Genomic DNA, 12,805 nt, shown 5'->3' on the forward strand with positions numbered 1-12,805 from the left:
GACCAAAATTGCAAAAGAAAATAAATAATGCCTTAGAGGTGTTAAACATTTCCATTTAATTCCATTTAATGAAGATTTAGTAATTAATGTCATTAAAATTGGATTTTGGCTAGCCAAAAGCCATTTTTCAAGTTTAAATTACTAATTTCATTAAAGACTAAAAAGTTTTCAAGGCAATTTAATCCATTTAAAGTCGAATTTTGCAATTTAAATCCCAATCGATTTAGCTAAGCAATTTTAGCATTTTAACACAAATAAAATTATTTCTCTAGAGCCTAAAAATCAATTTTGCAATTTGACTTCACCATCACAAAAATTAATTTTCTTCACCAAAAAAAGAATTAAGATTTTCCAAAAGACCAAATTTAACAAAAATTTCATTTTTTGAAAATTATCCAAATTTATACAATTATATCCAAATTTTCAAAAGGAAATGTCTAAGTACAAAATTCACAATTTTATCCTGCCAAGTTGGAATTCACTTTGAAACTTGTTCGGCCTAAGGATAGAATTGGTGGCTCTGGAAAATCAAGTTGAAACTAGGTGAAAATAAATCTAACCTTTCTCCCACTGGCCTGAAGGTGTCCAAGGCTCAAAATTTTCGAAAAATCAAAATTGTTGGACAATCCAAAATTTGTCGAGGCAATAAAAAAAAAGGGGGGTCCCCAAAATTTTGGGGCGATGGTGTGAAAACCTCACAACACTATCCTCGTTTGGTAGGCAGAAATGATAATTCTACAAAAATGAATGCAAAGAGAGGCTTGGCAAGTTTGATGCGACACACTAGGCTCTTGAAGGATATGGAGCTCACTCTCAATGAATTTTGTAGTGATCGTAGTCCTTGGCGTATTGCCATGAGGGAGAAATGAAATCGTAGAGCACAAAAGAAAGACTAGGTAAAAGAATGCTTGCATAGCACGAGAAGATAAATAAACCAACCTGCAAATGCATGCTTGGTTACAAGAAAGGCTGAGATGAAAGATGTAAGGCCAGATATCGGTTCCATAAAGAAATTACATTTCCAATTGATTCAAATAAGTAACTCCATTGGTTGAAATATTTGAAAATAAAAGCCTGATGGTAAGATAGGCAATCGCTCTAAACAATAAGGAACAAATATTAATGATGTTTGTAAATGTTCTCCCTCGAAATGATTTTAAAATATATATTGGCAACATTGTATCTTTCCCACTTCTATTTGTGCATACATATATACATACATGTGCATAAATTTAATCAGATATTTCTTTTGTATCATTATTTTGATTTACACACACACAGACACACATATACATGTATGTGCAAGAATAGATGTCATGATAAGATGGTGTCAATAAATGGAATATAATCAGGAGACAGTACAACGATCTTAGATAGAAAAAGTAACAATTTATATTATTATTTAAATGCTTGATGTTTTTCTTCATAAGTGTTATGAAGTGACTAGTTAGCTCATGGTCATCTCGTGTACACTGTTGCTTGCCTAGTCATTAAATCCTTAGCCAAGATGGTTAAAATCCATACTTGATAGTCTGTCAATGGACCTTTTGGTGCCCCACTCCCTAGCTCCTGTTTAGCAATACTCCCCTCCCCCTTTGTCGTGTTTTGCAATCAGGAAGGATTTCCACAATATTAACATATTCCTCAATTTAAATCAAGATAGCAATAATAAAAAATCATTGTTATAATCATCATAACAACTAACCACCCTTTCAAATAAGCAATTAACGTTTTCCAAACTTCTTTAAAATAATAAATATTCATTTTCTATTAAAATTGTAACAAACAACTAACATGTCATATATTAAAACAAACAACCACATTTCCATTTCCATTTCCATTTCACACGATCATAATATTCAACTGATTTACTAGCTAACTTACATTCACATGAATTGCATAATGACTATATGATTATACAAATTGGCAAAAACTTGGGTGTAACAGTTGGTTTCAAATTGATGGTTGATAATTGCAGCTTCTGTTCCTTAAGCTTCACCTTACCTTACCTCCTATGGACTTACTAAAGCATTGGATCAAACTTTGAAGTTGAGCATGTGACTGTGGTTCTAAGGGTTGTTTCTCAGATTATTTTAACTTTATAAACAATTGTATATTTTTTAACATTCAGCCTTTTAAGTTTAGATTTTTTTTACTATTAATATTTAATATATTTTAGCTAGATTAAAGTTTAGAAGTCCTTAATGACTGGAGTTTTTCTTTTCTGGTTCTTTTCTCCGGGAGCCATTTTTGAACCAGTTATTATTAATATAAATATCAAGTTTCACAAAAAAAGAAAAAAAAAGAAATTAAAGGTCCAAATAACTTTAAATATTTGTAATCTTAAAATTAATTTAATATATTGAAGTAAAAATAAAAACTGAAGGATATATTATTTGAAGTTTTTCGTACATGTTACATGTTGATGAACTTCTGAAGCTCCTCTTCACCTAACTCCACAAATGGACCTTGTGACATTGCTGTGAAGGATCTGCTGGCACTAGTCATTTAACTAGACATAGTTGCCTATTGTGTTTGATGCTTGTCAATTCTTTAAGAATTTTGCCTCTGAGGTCTTCAATGGAATTCTTGGCAAAGAAATGCAACTGTTTCATGTGAGACAAGGGTGCTGAATTATTTGGCATGTAAAGATTGACCAAAAAGATTTTTGCCTATGGCCTGAGGTCAGCTTGAGTGTCCCTTATGTAATTGAAACTCACACAAGGCAAATTGGACAATAAAAGTGGAGGAAAAGGGTTTTCTCACTCTCCTGCCTATACAATTCTATCATAGTAGATGTGATACCTAGTAAAGGTGATGCAATGGAAGGACTATTAGTTACTAGTTTTTGATCCCTAAGGAATATACTTTGAGGCTCTGGTTATAGGGAGGAGTTTCACATATAAAAGTAATTATTTAGGAATTGCCAGAAAACTCTTGGGGCATTTTGAAGCTACCCTAAGAATCTCTCCCTAAACTGGATGTTACCTGCGGCAGACTGGATAATAAAAATGAAAACAGGCTTCACAAAACTGAGCTACTGCTGTGTGATGTCCCCTTCTAGTTGACAGCAGCTAGCTGAATAGATTGGCCTATTATTGACCCTCATAGGCTAATGAGGATGGGAAGAGGGTCCTCTGAGGGGAGCAGCTTCTTCAGTAGTCAGAGTTATTCAGGATTGGTGTTCATTTGAGTTCTAGGACTCCAGATTCAGACCTTATTATTTATAGTTAGTCGGTGGTGTTGGAGATGGGCACTTGCTATTTTTAGCAAAAGGGGTGTTGGTCATATGCATGCGAAAATGTTGAGTATTAGTGGAGTTATTAATATTTATTTGGCTAAAATATAATTTTATATTATAACTTAAGTGTCTTAATGAAGGGTTGCCTTATCATTGAAAAGGGGGCCAAATTTATATTTAATTTATTACACAATTCCCTAAGTCATTTCAATGTCAAATGAATGAAATAAATGGATTTCATTTAAATCATTTTAAAGAGCTTTTTGGGAGTTCGAACTTGAAGAAGGCTATATATTTTTTCAAGAGATCGAACTTGGGGATCATTACATTTTGAGAATATTTCGATGAGTATGAACTTGCTTGGAGAACGAGGGTTTCTATTTGCAGAAGCCATTGGAGAACATAGTTCTTCTATGAGCGACCATCTGAGCTGGTGAAATACCCAGTGAACCTAGTGATATTGGAGGGTTTTAATCAGAGACTCTAATTGGATTTCAAGTGGATGAATTTGGTGAAGTTTGGGTCAGATTTAAGAGATTGGGTTGGCAGTTTTTGAAAGGGATTATTTTCAAAGGTTTATTTGCTGCTACAGTGTCATGAACAGTGCGCTACAGTACCTGTGAACAGTGTGCTATAGTGCCCTGAATAGTGCACTACAGTACCCGTGAACAGTGCGCTACACTATTCGGATCAACAGTGTGGGCATTTATATCAGTTTTCTTATTAGTTACAGTTGTCAGGTTTCTTATTAGTTATAGTTGTTTTTTGTATAAGCATTCAAAAATGGTTTTTCCATGATAAGAATGAGTATTTGTTTGGCATTCAATATAGTTGTCTATCATTTTCAATATCTCTACCTGATAATCAGTTTATTAGAAGTTGTTTGATTTTTATGTCAAAACCCTCAAAAGCACAAAAAAAATTCAGATACAATACAAAACAAAAAATTAAAACCATCAAAGCACGGTTCAGCTGATAGTGAGTTCAGTGGTTGAACCAAGTTGGGGTTCTTACATGCTGTAAATATCTAGTGAACCTGTTGAAAAAAGATAAAGATGAATGGTTCTCCCCTTATTAACACAAACACACATGACAAAATAGAGAAATAACAACAATTTGTACGAACGGGAAATCGAAAACTTGTTAGCTCTAATAAAATGGAGATACAATATTTAGAAATATGGCATGCAAAGCCACATTGGAATTTTCGTTACAATATTGTGCAAGCCATAGCCACCATATATGTCCCCCATAAATGTTTTAGACAAACCTACAAGCCTTTTTATATAGGTAATTTTAACCGCCCAAGAAGTTTATAGAAATTTTAACCCTAAACTATGAGGCCAACCATCCCTAAGGTAATATTGTTGATATTTTATTACATTAGAGTAGACCCCAAACAACTTCAGAACACTAAAGAAATTCTGAAGGAAATTCATTTTCATCCATTTCAGGTAGTACAACTTCCAGAGACCATAACTCAATGCCACTTGTTCTGATTGGCTATTATGACCCCATTTCAGAAATGCCACGAACTTCTTTACAGTGCTAAACTTGTGCAAGCTCTAGTCAACCAAGGTTTGACATCTTTTTGGACCCTCTAAAGCGTTTGAAACTGAGTTCGAAGTTTCTGTACCCTGCTACCAATATTGAAAATTTTCAGTAACTTCAAAACTAGACTTGATCTTGAAATGAAACTTTAATGACAGACTGATATATCTAAAATAAACCTTCATAGAATAAGCTAGAACATTCTGAAATAGCAACTCTGCACTTGAAAGCTCTTATTGAAAAGACAAACTAAATAATATTTGTGAGCAATGCAAGATTGCCCTTATACCTAGGATGCTCTTGCATCAAAAGATGATAATATAAAAGAGGTTGTTGATTTCCTGAATAATGTTCTTTGAGACTCAGATAGGGAGGAGGGAGTTTATATTGCAAGCAATTTTAGAAAGAATTCCAGCAAAGCTCCATAGGGGCATTGTTCCTTCCACTTATCCTCTAATGCTTTTCTTTAAAGTTTGACTGTCAAGTTTTTAGATCAGTCAAAAGTATATTCTTTTGATGGCTTGATTTATGTAGCAGTATTAGCTCAGGGAAATAGGCTGAGCACTCATTCAGGTTATCACTTTTATTTTGACATGTATTTTAAGCCCCGTTTATGGCTTTTGGCCCAGTCTAGAGCATAATTTTCAAATTTAATTACAATGTTTAACATTCTGTTACGACTCTTTTGATATGATCTTTATGCCACATACATTTATGTGTGCATCATTGCCTATTTTACTGCATTATTTCACATGAAGTCCTGATAATGAAAATATATTGAGAAATTCTTATTACTAGCTGCTTTTGGGGGAAATTGAAATGCTTTACAGAAGTTGAATTAAATCTTCTTTATGACTCCTGCACAGGAAATACTCCGACCAATTCCAGTTGCCTTAGCTTCTTGCACACGGTACTTCGAAGCTGTTTCAGCAATGAGAGAATCAATTGCCGATCTTCATAAATCACGAGTTGGTTCTTCATGTCCTGTTACACCACTGAAACAGGCATCTTGGATGTCAGATCAAGGAGATTCTGTGTGTGCAACTCCTCCTCCTTGGAATGCAACTTATAGTATGGATGAACCAAGCTCAGATGATGTTGTTATTCGTAGCCGTAAGAGACTCGAACAGTTGGAATCTTTGGCTGAAAATAATGATTTTGGAGTGCCGACTAATGCCGGGCAGCCTGATCATGATAATTTGAAGCAAAGACGATTATCATGGCCTCCTCAAAACATTGCTCGTAATATAACATAATAATGTAGATATATTGAGTTATATCAATATTTGTTCTCCCATCAATTACAAAGTGTCCTGAACATGTTGGAATCACTTGTTCGCCATTAGTGTTGTCAGTTAATTAAATACGGAATCTATTTCCTATCTTTAGTTTTTGTTTTTCAAAACACAAAATTCAATCCATATCTTAAGTTTTTGGTTGTTTTGGAATGCACCATCCATTTGTGTGTTTCAACTTAAAGTTAAACCTTTGCCAAGTATTGTCTCTACTTTGGCACTGTTTTTAAAGTAAGGAGTTCACTACTCACTGTAAAGTTACTATTATAATTATACAGGTGCAATATAAAACTCTGTTCTTCCATGACAAAATAGAGATCCTCCTTTCCAAATACTAAATCGTAAATGACGGTATTCCATCACTTACAAGTCATATTCTATGCAGTATTTGAGCATTTGAGCAAGGTGATCTATGGGAACATTATAGTGATGTTCAAACATAAATTTTGGAAGGAAAATGAGGTAAAGAGTATTTTCTGAGTGCATTTTACTCACGATTCTTTTAAAGCTTATAACATACCATTTACTTGGATGTCCATTTTGGGCTCTATCCAGTTTTGTTGTCATTGAAATTAATCAGCCTAGGCTTTGAGGTCTGTATCTCCTATGAATTGCATTATATGAATTCCAAAATAAACAGTTATGTACAACAAAGGTCAGAAAAATATATGCATGTTTAAACCAACATCAAAAGTTCTTAAATAACTAATATTTTAGTGCTTGTTGAAGTAGAGATTGAAGGTTGAATGAGGAAAACACATAGGAAATTGATCCAAGGTTAAAGAAATGCGATCAACAAAATTTACACGTTAAGTTTAGATCAGGTTTAGGCAATTGGATTTTTAATTTATTCCAAATTATTATCTTGAATATAGTATCACTGATATTGTTACCAATATTGTGCTTGGAGAATTAGAACAAAGGATTGAAACATATTTGAGCAAGTATTGCTGCCTTTTGTAACTTGTGTAATATTATACTAAGGATTGCTGCCTTTGTAACTTGTATTCATACTGACTGATTTTGGCGCTTTCCAAGATTCACATTGTTTACGGGGAGACTTGGAGGTCTATGGTACAACAAATTTTGAAAAATGGGAGACGAGGGTACTTGAGCCAACACTCCTTTTTTTTTTTTAGTTTAAAGAGTCTAATACTAAATACAAAAGAGTAAAACTGTAAAACTAAAATACTAAAGTAAATAATATTAGTAATGTCACATTAATATATAGTCAAATATTTCAAAACTCACATAATCACATTATTGTATCTCATAGTCATACTTGCTTTCCAAATGTTGCATATGATTATCGTCATATCAGATTGATAATCGCTGAGATTACCAATGCATATCCAAATTTTAAATTCAAAAAGTATAGTTTGTTGCTGAATTGCTGATATGCAAACAAAAATGAGGAAACTTAGTGTAGTAAAAGAAAATCAGAAATCTATTTAGTATTAGTATGTTGATGGTACTAACATCTACTCCACAAGGCTGTGATCATCCATCTCAAGGTCTTCAACTATCATGCTCTCCAAAAAATCATTTGAATTGTCATTGGTATTAATTTTTGCATTAAAACATATTGAAATGAGGGTTAAAATGCATTAAAAAATTCAATATTATATTTTACATTTATTTATTTTATCAAAAAGCTTTCGAGATACTTCACTTTTTGGATTAGGAGACCGGGAGACCATGTCATGAAGCCTCCAACTTTTTTTGAAGTCTCCATAGATGCAAAAAGTCTCTGAGATGTGTCTTTGTTGCTAAGATGCATCCTTTTAGGGGGAGAAGCCCCCCCACCCCTGCCCCACCAAACACACACACATATAAAGATGTGTCATGCTTCTCCATGATCCATGTCTCACTTGATACAAGGTGACACTTTATAATATATTTGCCTATTTACAAATCACATTTTAATGATGTTGCTTCATTGTGATTGCAATTTGTTAATAATAAAATAAGAAAAGTATCGACTAAGGTGGTCAATATTAAACAATGAACATGGCAAATATCATCGATTCATGGAATAAAAAATAGAGACTATCATACTCAAAATAGATAGGTGTGTGTGCGTGCATGCGCAAGCAAGCAAGCAGTGCGAAGTGCGAAGTGAAATGGTGGTTAGGTGTTAAGTAAGTGCGAAGTGCGAAGTGCGAAGTGCAAAGTGCGAAGTGCGAAGTGAAATGGTGGTTAGGTGTTATGATGCTTTATGAAAAAATAATTTGTTATAGAAACTATGGTTTGAGGAAAATATCATATTACTGTGGACAATTCCTTCTTCCAGTGACATGGTGAAGGCGAGGGAAAAACATGTATGAGTCCTAAACCACCATGGCTAAGAGTGAACGACAAGGCAAACAAGAGTATACTTTGGATGACCATGAGCGAACCAGTCAGTTCATAATGCTTAAGGAAAACATTAAGCATTAAATTATTAAGACAAGTTATCTTTTTATTTGAGATTATTTTGGAGCCTCTTGTTATGCTTAATATATCGACACCATGATATCAAGATACCTATACTTGCACATACATACATACATGTTTGTGTGTGTGTGTGTTTGTGCACGTGTGCAAATCAATATAATGGCCCAAAAATAAATAAAAAGATAAAATTTACGCACGTGTGTGTGTGCGCGTGTGCACGTGTGCGCACAAATAGAGGTGGCATATGTACCATGATGTCGATATACATATTTTAAATCATTTGGAGGGAGAACCCTTATCATTATTATTGTTCCATCGCATAGAGGGCCCCTTGATTTGAGTGACTTCCTATATTTTTCACTGACTTATATTTCTCAAATGTTCTTTTGAAATATTTGAATTGATGGAATTTAATTATTTTGGAATTGATGGCCTTGAGGAATGCCTTGCCACCTTGGAATCTTTTGCATAACTGAGCATGCACACAAGGGACCTTTTTGGCATGTCTATGCATGCCTTAGTTATAGATTTACTCATATATTTTCCTCTTACCATTTAGGTCGATAGTTCCAGATATCATTTTTTGCTTCTTCTTTGAATCATTTTGCTCCATCAGCTTCTACTCTTTCCAAGCTAGAACGTGGTTATATACAACAATTACTCTGAGAAGCCAAGTACTAGCTGAGTTATCTAGTGTCTCTACACTTGATGTAGATATAAGGGTGAACTTGCATGAGAAAGCCGACACACTCAACACCGATTTATTGTATTCTCAGATCAAGCTATGTTATTTTGTGGTCATGCAATTATAATCTGAATTATCTTTATCTTTCAGAAGTCATACTCTTGGATTACCCCATTTTCCTATTAAAGAGGGCTTCATTATTTTCTTTATTTCTTGAGTCTTGAGATGTAATGATCTCAGCTTGCATATATTTTTTTTGTTAAACTGATATCAATAGTAGCCATTTTGCTAATGATAGATCATATCTATAATGACATTTGAGTATAATTTTGCATATGTTTGTTGTCAAAGAGTGCAACTCATATAGAGGTGCTGCTCACATACCCTTGAGATGAGAGCTACACCTATATGATATGTTTATTAATCTGAAGGGGATCATAATCTCATTGTAACACCATAGGCCAAATTGGGCATGATAATATGGGAATGTTTATATTCCATAAACCAAATATCACTTAAGAACAATCCATAAGTTCATCTGTGACGACTAACCTAGTTGAGATGAAGGGTGTGAATGGGAATATCCCTGCATGAAAAAGTAAAACAGAAATAAGTAATAATACTTAGATCTAAATAGCTAAGTCATCTCATGGTAGTCCATTGTATTGAGTCTTCTTGCCAAGCTGAATGATGGGTTGACATTCTAACATCAAGATGCTTAGTGGTTGGATAGTGGTGCCCCAGGCTAACAACTAACCTAGTTGAGATGAAGGGTGTGAATGGGAATATCCCTGCATGAAAAAGTAAAACACAAATAAGTAACAATACTTAGATCTAAATAGCTAAGTCATCTCATGGTAGTCCATTGTATTGAGTCTTCTTGCCAAACCGAATGATGGGTTGACATTCTAACATCAAGATGCTTAGTGGTTGGATAGTGGTGCCCCAGGCCAAATCGTAGGGGAGGGAGGGCCTTTCTCAGTAGAGATTGTGTAGGGATACTTAAGGGTCCACAGTTGGGAGGTTAAGCCCTTGGCAATGCTTCTCCTCTCCACTAGATGCCAAGGCTTATAGAGGACAAAATTATGATTTGCATTTAAATACCTTCTAGTAATAGGTATTTGGGAATGTCCAAGATCATGGTGTGCCAAAAAGTGGTGATATGAAAAAATTGTAGTTATAAAACAACTAAAAGTGTTTCAAATTTCGTTCTGACTTTGTTCCCACCATTCCTGATACCAAAGCAAAAAGTAATACGATACCTTTTCGAGTACCCAATCCCATATTAGGTGCCTGAGACTTGCGACTACAAAAATAAAACCTGAGGGATATTTTACCATTGTGAATTCACTTTTTTCACAGTGTTTGTTGCAAACTAGGGTGCCATTTCACGTATCCTATCTAAGATCGAATATAGGAACAAGGAAACTCAATCCATAATTAATAAGTATTTTTTAATTTTTAATTTTAATTTTTTAAAATTTATTTATTGTTTTCATTGAATTCTATTTAAAATTAGGTTTTTAAAATAGAAATCAGTAGTTTTTTCATTTTAATTATACACTACCAATACAATTAGTAATTTTTGGATTCATTGCAATTAAATAGGCATGATTGACTTGAATGATGATGATAACACTGAGCTACAAAACAATGTTCCTCGAAACCTTCTACCAAATATTCCACAACCTCACCAAAATCCTCAACCTCCACCAAACGATCCACTACCCCCTCAAAACTCTCATTGAAGTGAAGATTTGAGACAAGAAAATCTTACCAAACTGAGGTGTTTTCAAGCAACATATAATAATATACCTACATTGGCTCCCATGTTATCCACGTTAAACACCATAGTGGATAATATTCAGACACTTACTGATCAACAATATGCTGCTCTTCACTGGCATGAGCAGATGCATGCCATATTTGATGATGGGCTGGACTATGATGAGGTTGCAACCCTAAACATAACCAAAGATGATATAGTTAACCTTTTTGTGAACCAAAAAATTGGTAAAACAATAGAATGAACAAGACCCAAATTATCAATTAAATGGTGCACAAATGAGGCTATATGGGCAAATTTTTTGAATCACTAATGTATGGTTTTTGAAATTCCACCACAACAATTTAGAGGTCCCATTCTATTTCATTAAGAAATTGTATTCCGAATTTGTGTTGAGCCTCAAGGTGAACTACTAGAGCATGAGACCTAACATGGGCGTAGGAGGAGGAGTTCCCTAGGATAGACCCTTGCCCAACAGAAGAAAGCTGGCACTTTTGTCCCCCTACTAATGTATCCCCCCCTCCTCTAGTGCAACTCTTAGACTATTAGAGTCATCCACAAATTGAGTAGCCTATTGATCTCCCAGACTAGGTCAGTGTCGCCTCTCCATGTTGATGATGTTGGCATGAGTTCATCATCGACGAGTACATCACATGTTTGTGTGTTCCATACTTGCACAATGTGCAATAATCTTTGTCTAGACCCCGGTGGTGATCATTTTGAGTATCAATTTTTTTTTTGGGGAGAAGGATACAACACACACACCTACCAAGACTGTAGACCCTGAGGTGAGAGAGGAGGGGCATGCAGAGCCATGGGCTCCTTCTATGTCAATACACACATACATTTTTTGTTACGACATAGTTAATTTAAAGTTAATCTTTATAGTAGAATAATTTTAACCCATACTGACTTATACATGTATGTGATCTTCATTCATGTTTAGTTGATGACTGGGGAGGACCTCAGATAGGTCAATGATGTCACACTTTTGGCTATTTCATTTGGCTTTAAGACATCTATGGTACATTATGTTGTGTTCTCTTTGCTTTTCTATTTGATATTGAAACATACATAGTTTCTAATCTTTCTTTTCTCTTGCAGGTGTCACCTGTTAGTGGATGATAGAGTGCAGGGAGTGAACTACAACACATTGACAAGGGAAAGGTAATTAAGTGTTTATAAAGTGATTAAATACTAATGCACACTTGTAGCTTTTGTGTTCTAATGAAGTTTAATTACATTCTCTATTGTATAGGGTGTGGCCATTGGTGATGAGTCTAGATAGATTCAACATCGTAGGCCCTCTAACATTTCCATTCGTAGCGAGAGCCCCATCATATGTATATATATTATATATTTGTTATTTTCCTTATTTTCATAAATAGTTTTAAAATTGATTTTCATGATATTAAAAAATAGGCTTTTGTATCTCATAGGAAACATGTAGTACCCATGAGGTTGGACATTAGAGTTATATATCTTTGTTGACACAACTGATGCTACTAGAGGAGGGGTTGATAGAGGTAAGTTTTAGTTTGAATTCTTGATTATATGTTATACATTTAGTATGATCTATTCACTAGTAGAATTCGCCCCTATTTTCAATAAAAAATGGTCAAATATTCTACCCAAATTAGTCAAACTTTTGACCAATGGTCTTGTCGCTATTTTTCTAGTCAAAATTTTGACACATGCTTGTGGAGGTCAAAATTTCTATGCCAATTTTGGTCGAAATTGGTATATGATTTTGGCCCATCTAACCAGGATGCCAAACCCACAATGTCAACTATGTCGATGCTTCGGTTGAA

The 12,805-nt window shown here is 34.4% G+C and overlaps 1 protein-coding gene and 1 long non-coding RNA gene across 2 annotated transcripts in view; both read left to right on the forward strand.

Annotated features, from left to right (window-relative positions):
- AUG2 (HAUS augmin-like complex subunit) overlaps positions 1–6,399 on the forward strand; it is a 156,098-nt gene extending 149,699 nt beyond the window's left edge. Inside the window, exon 6 of the mRNA XM_089788468.1 lies at positions 5,659–6,399. Coding sequence (XP_089644594.1) covers positions 5,659–6,048 — 390 coding nt within the window. The 3' untranslated portion in view covers positions 6,049–6,399. The remainder of the gene's footprint in view (positions 1–5,658) is intronic.
- Positions 6,400–12,097: 5,698 nt separating this feature from the next.
- On the forward strand, positions 12,098–12,490 carry LOC149552933 (uncharacterized). Its single transcript, XR_016352984.1, has 2 exons — positions 12,098–12,161; positions 12,253–12,490. It is a non-coding gene; the product is annotated as an uncharacterized LOC149552933 (long non-coding RNA).
- Positions 12,491–12,805: the final 315 nt, after the last annotated feature.

Source organism: Cupressus sempervirens, chromosome 6 (genome assembly GCF_028749045.1).
Source record: "Cupressus sempervirens isolate cs-2001-9-10 chromosome 6, ASM2874904v1, whole genome shotgun sequence".
Taxonomy (NCBI): domain Eukaryota; kingdom Viridiplantae; phylum Streptophyta; class Pinopsida; order Cupressales; family Cupressaceae; genus Cupressus; species Cupressus sempervirens.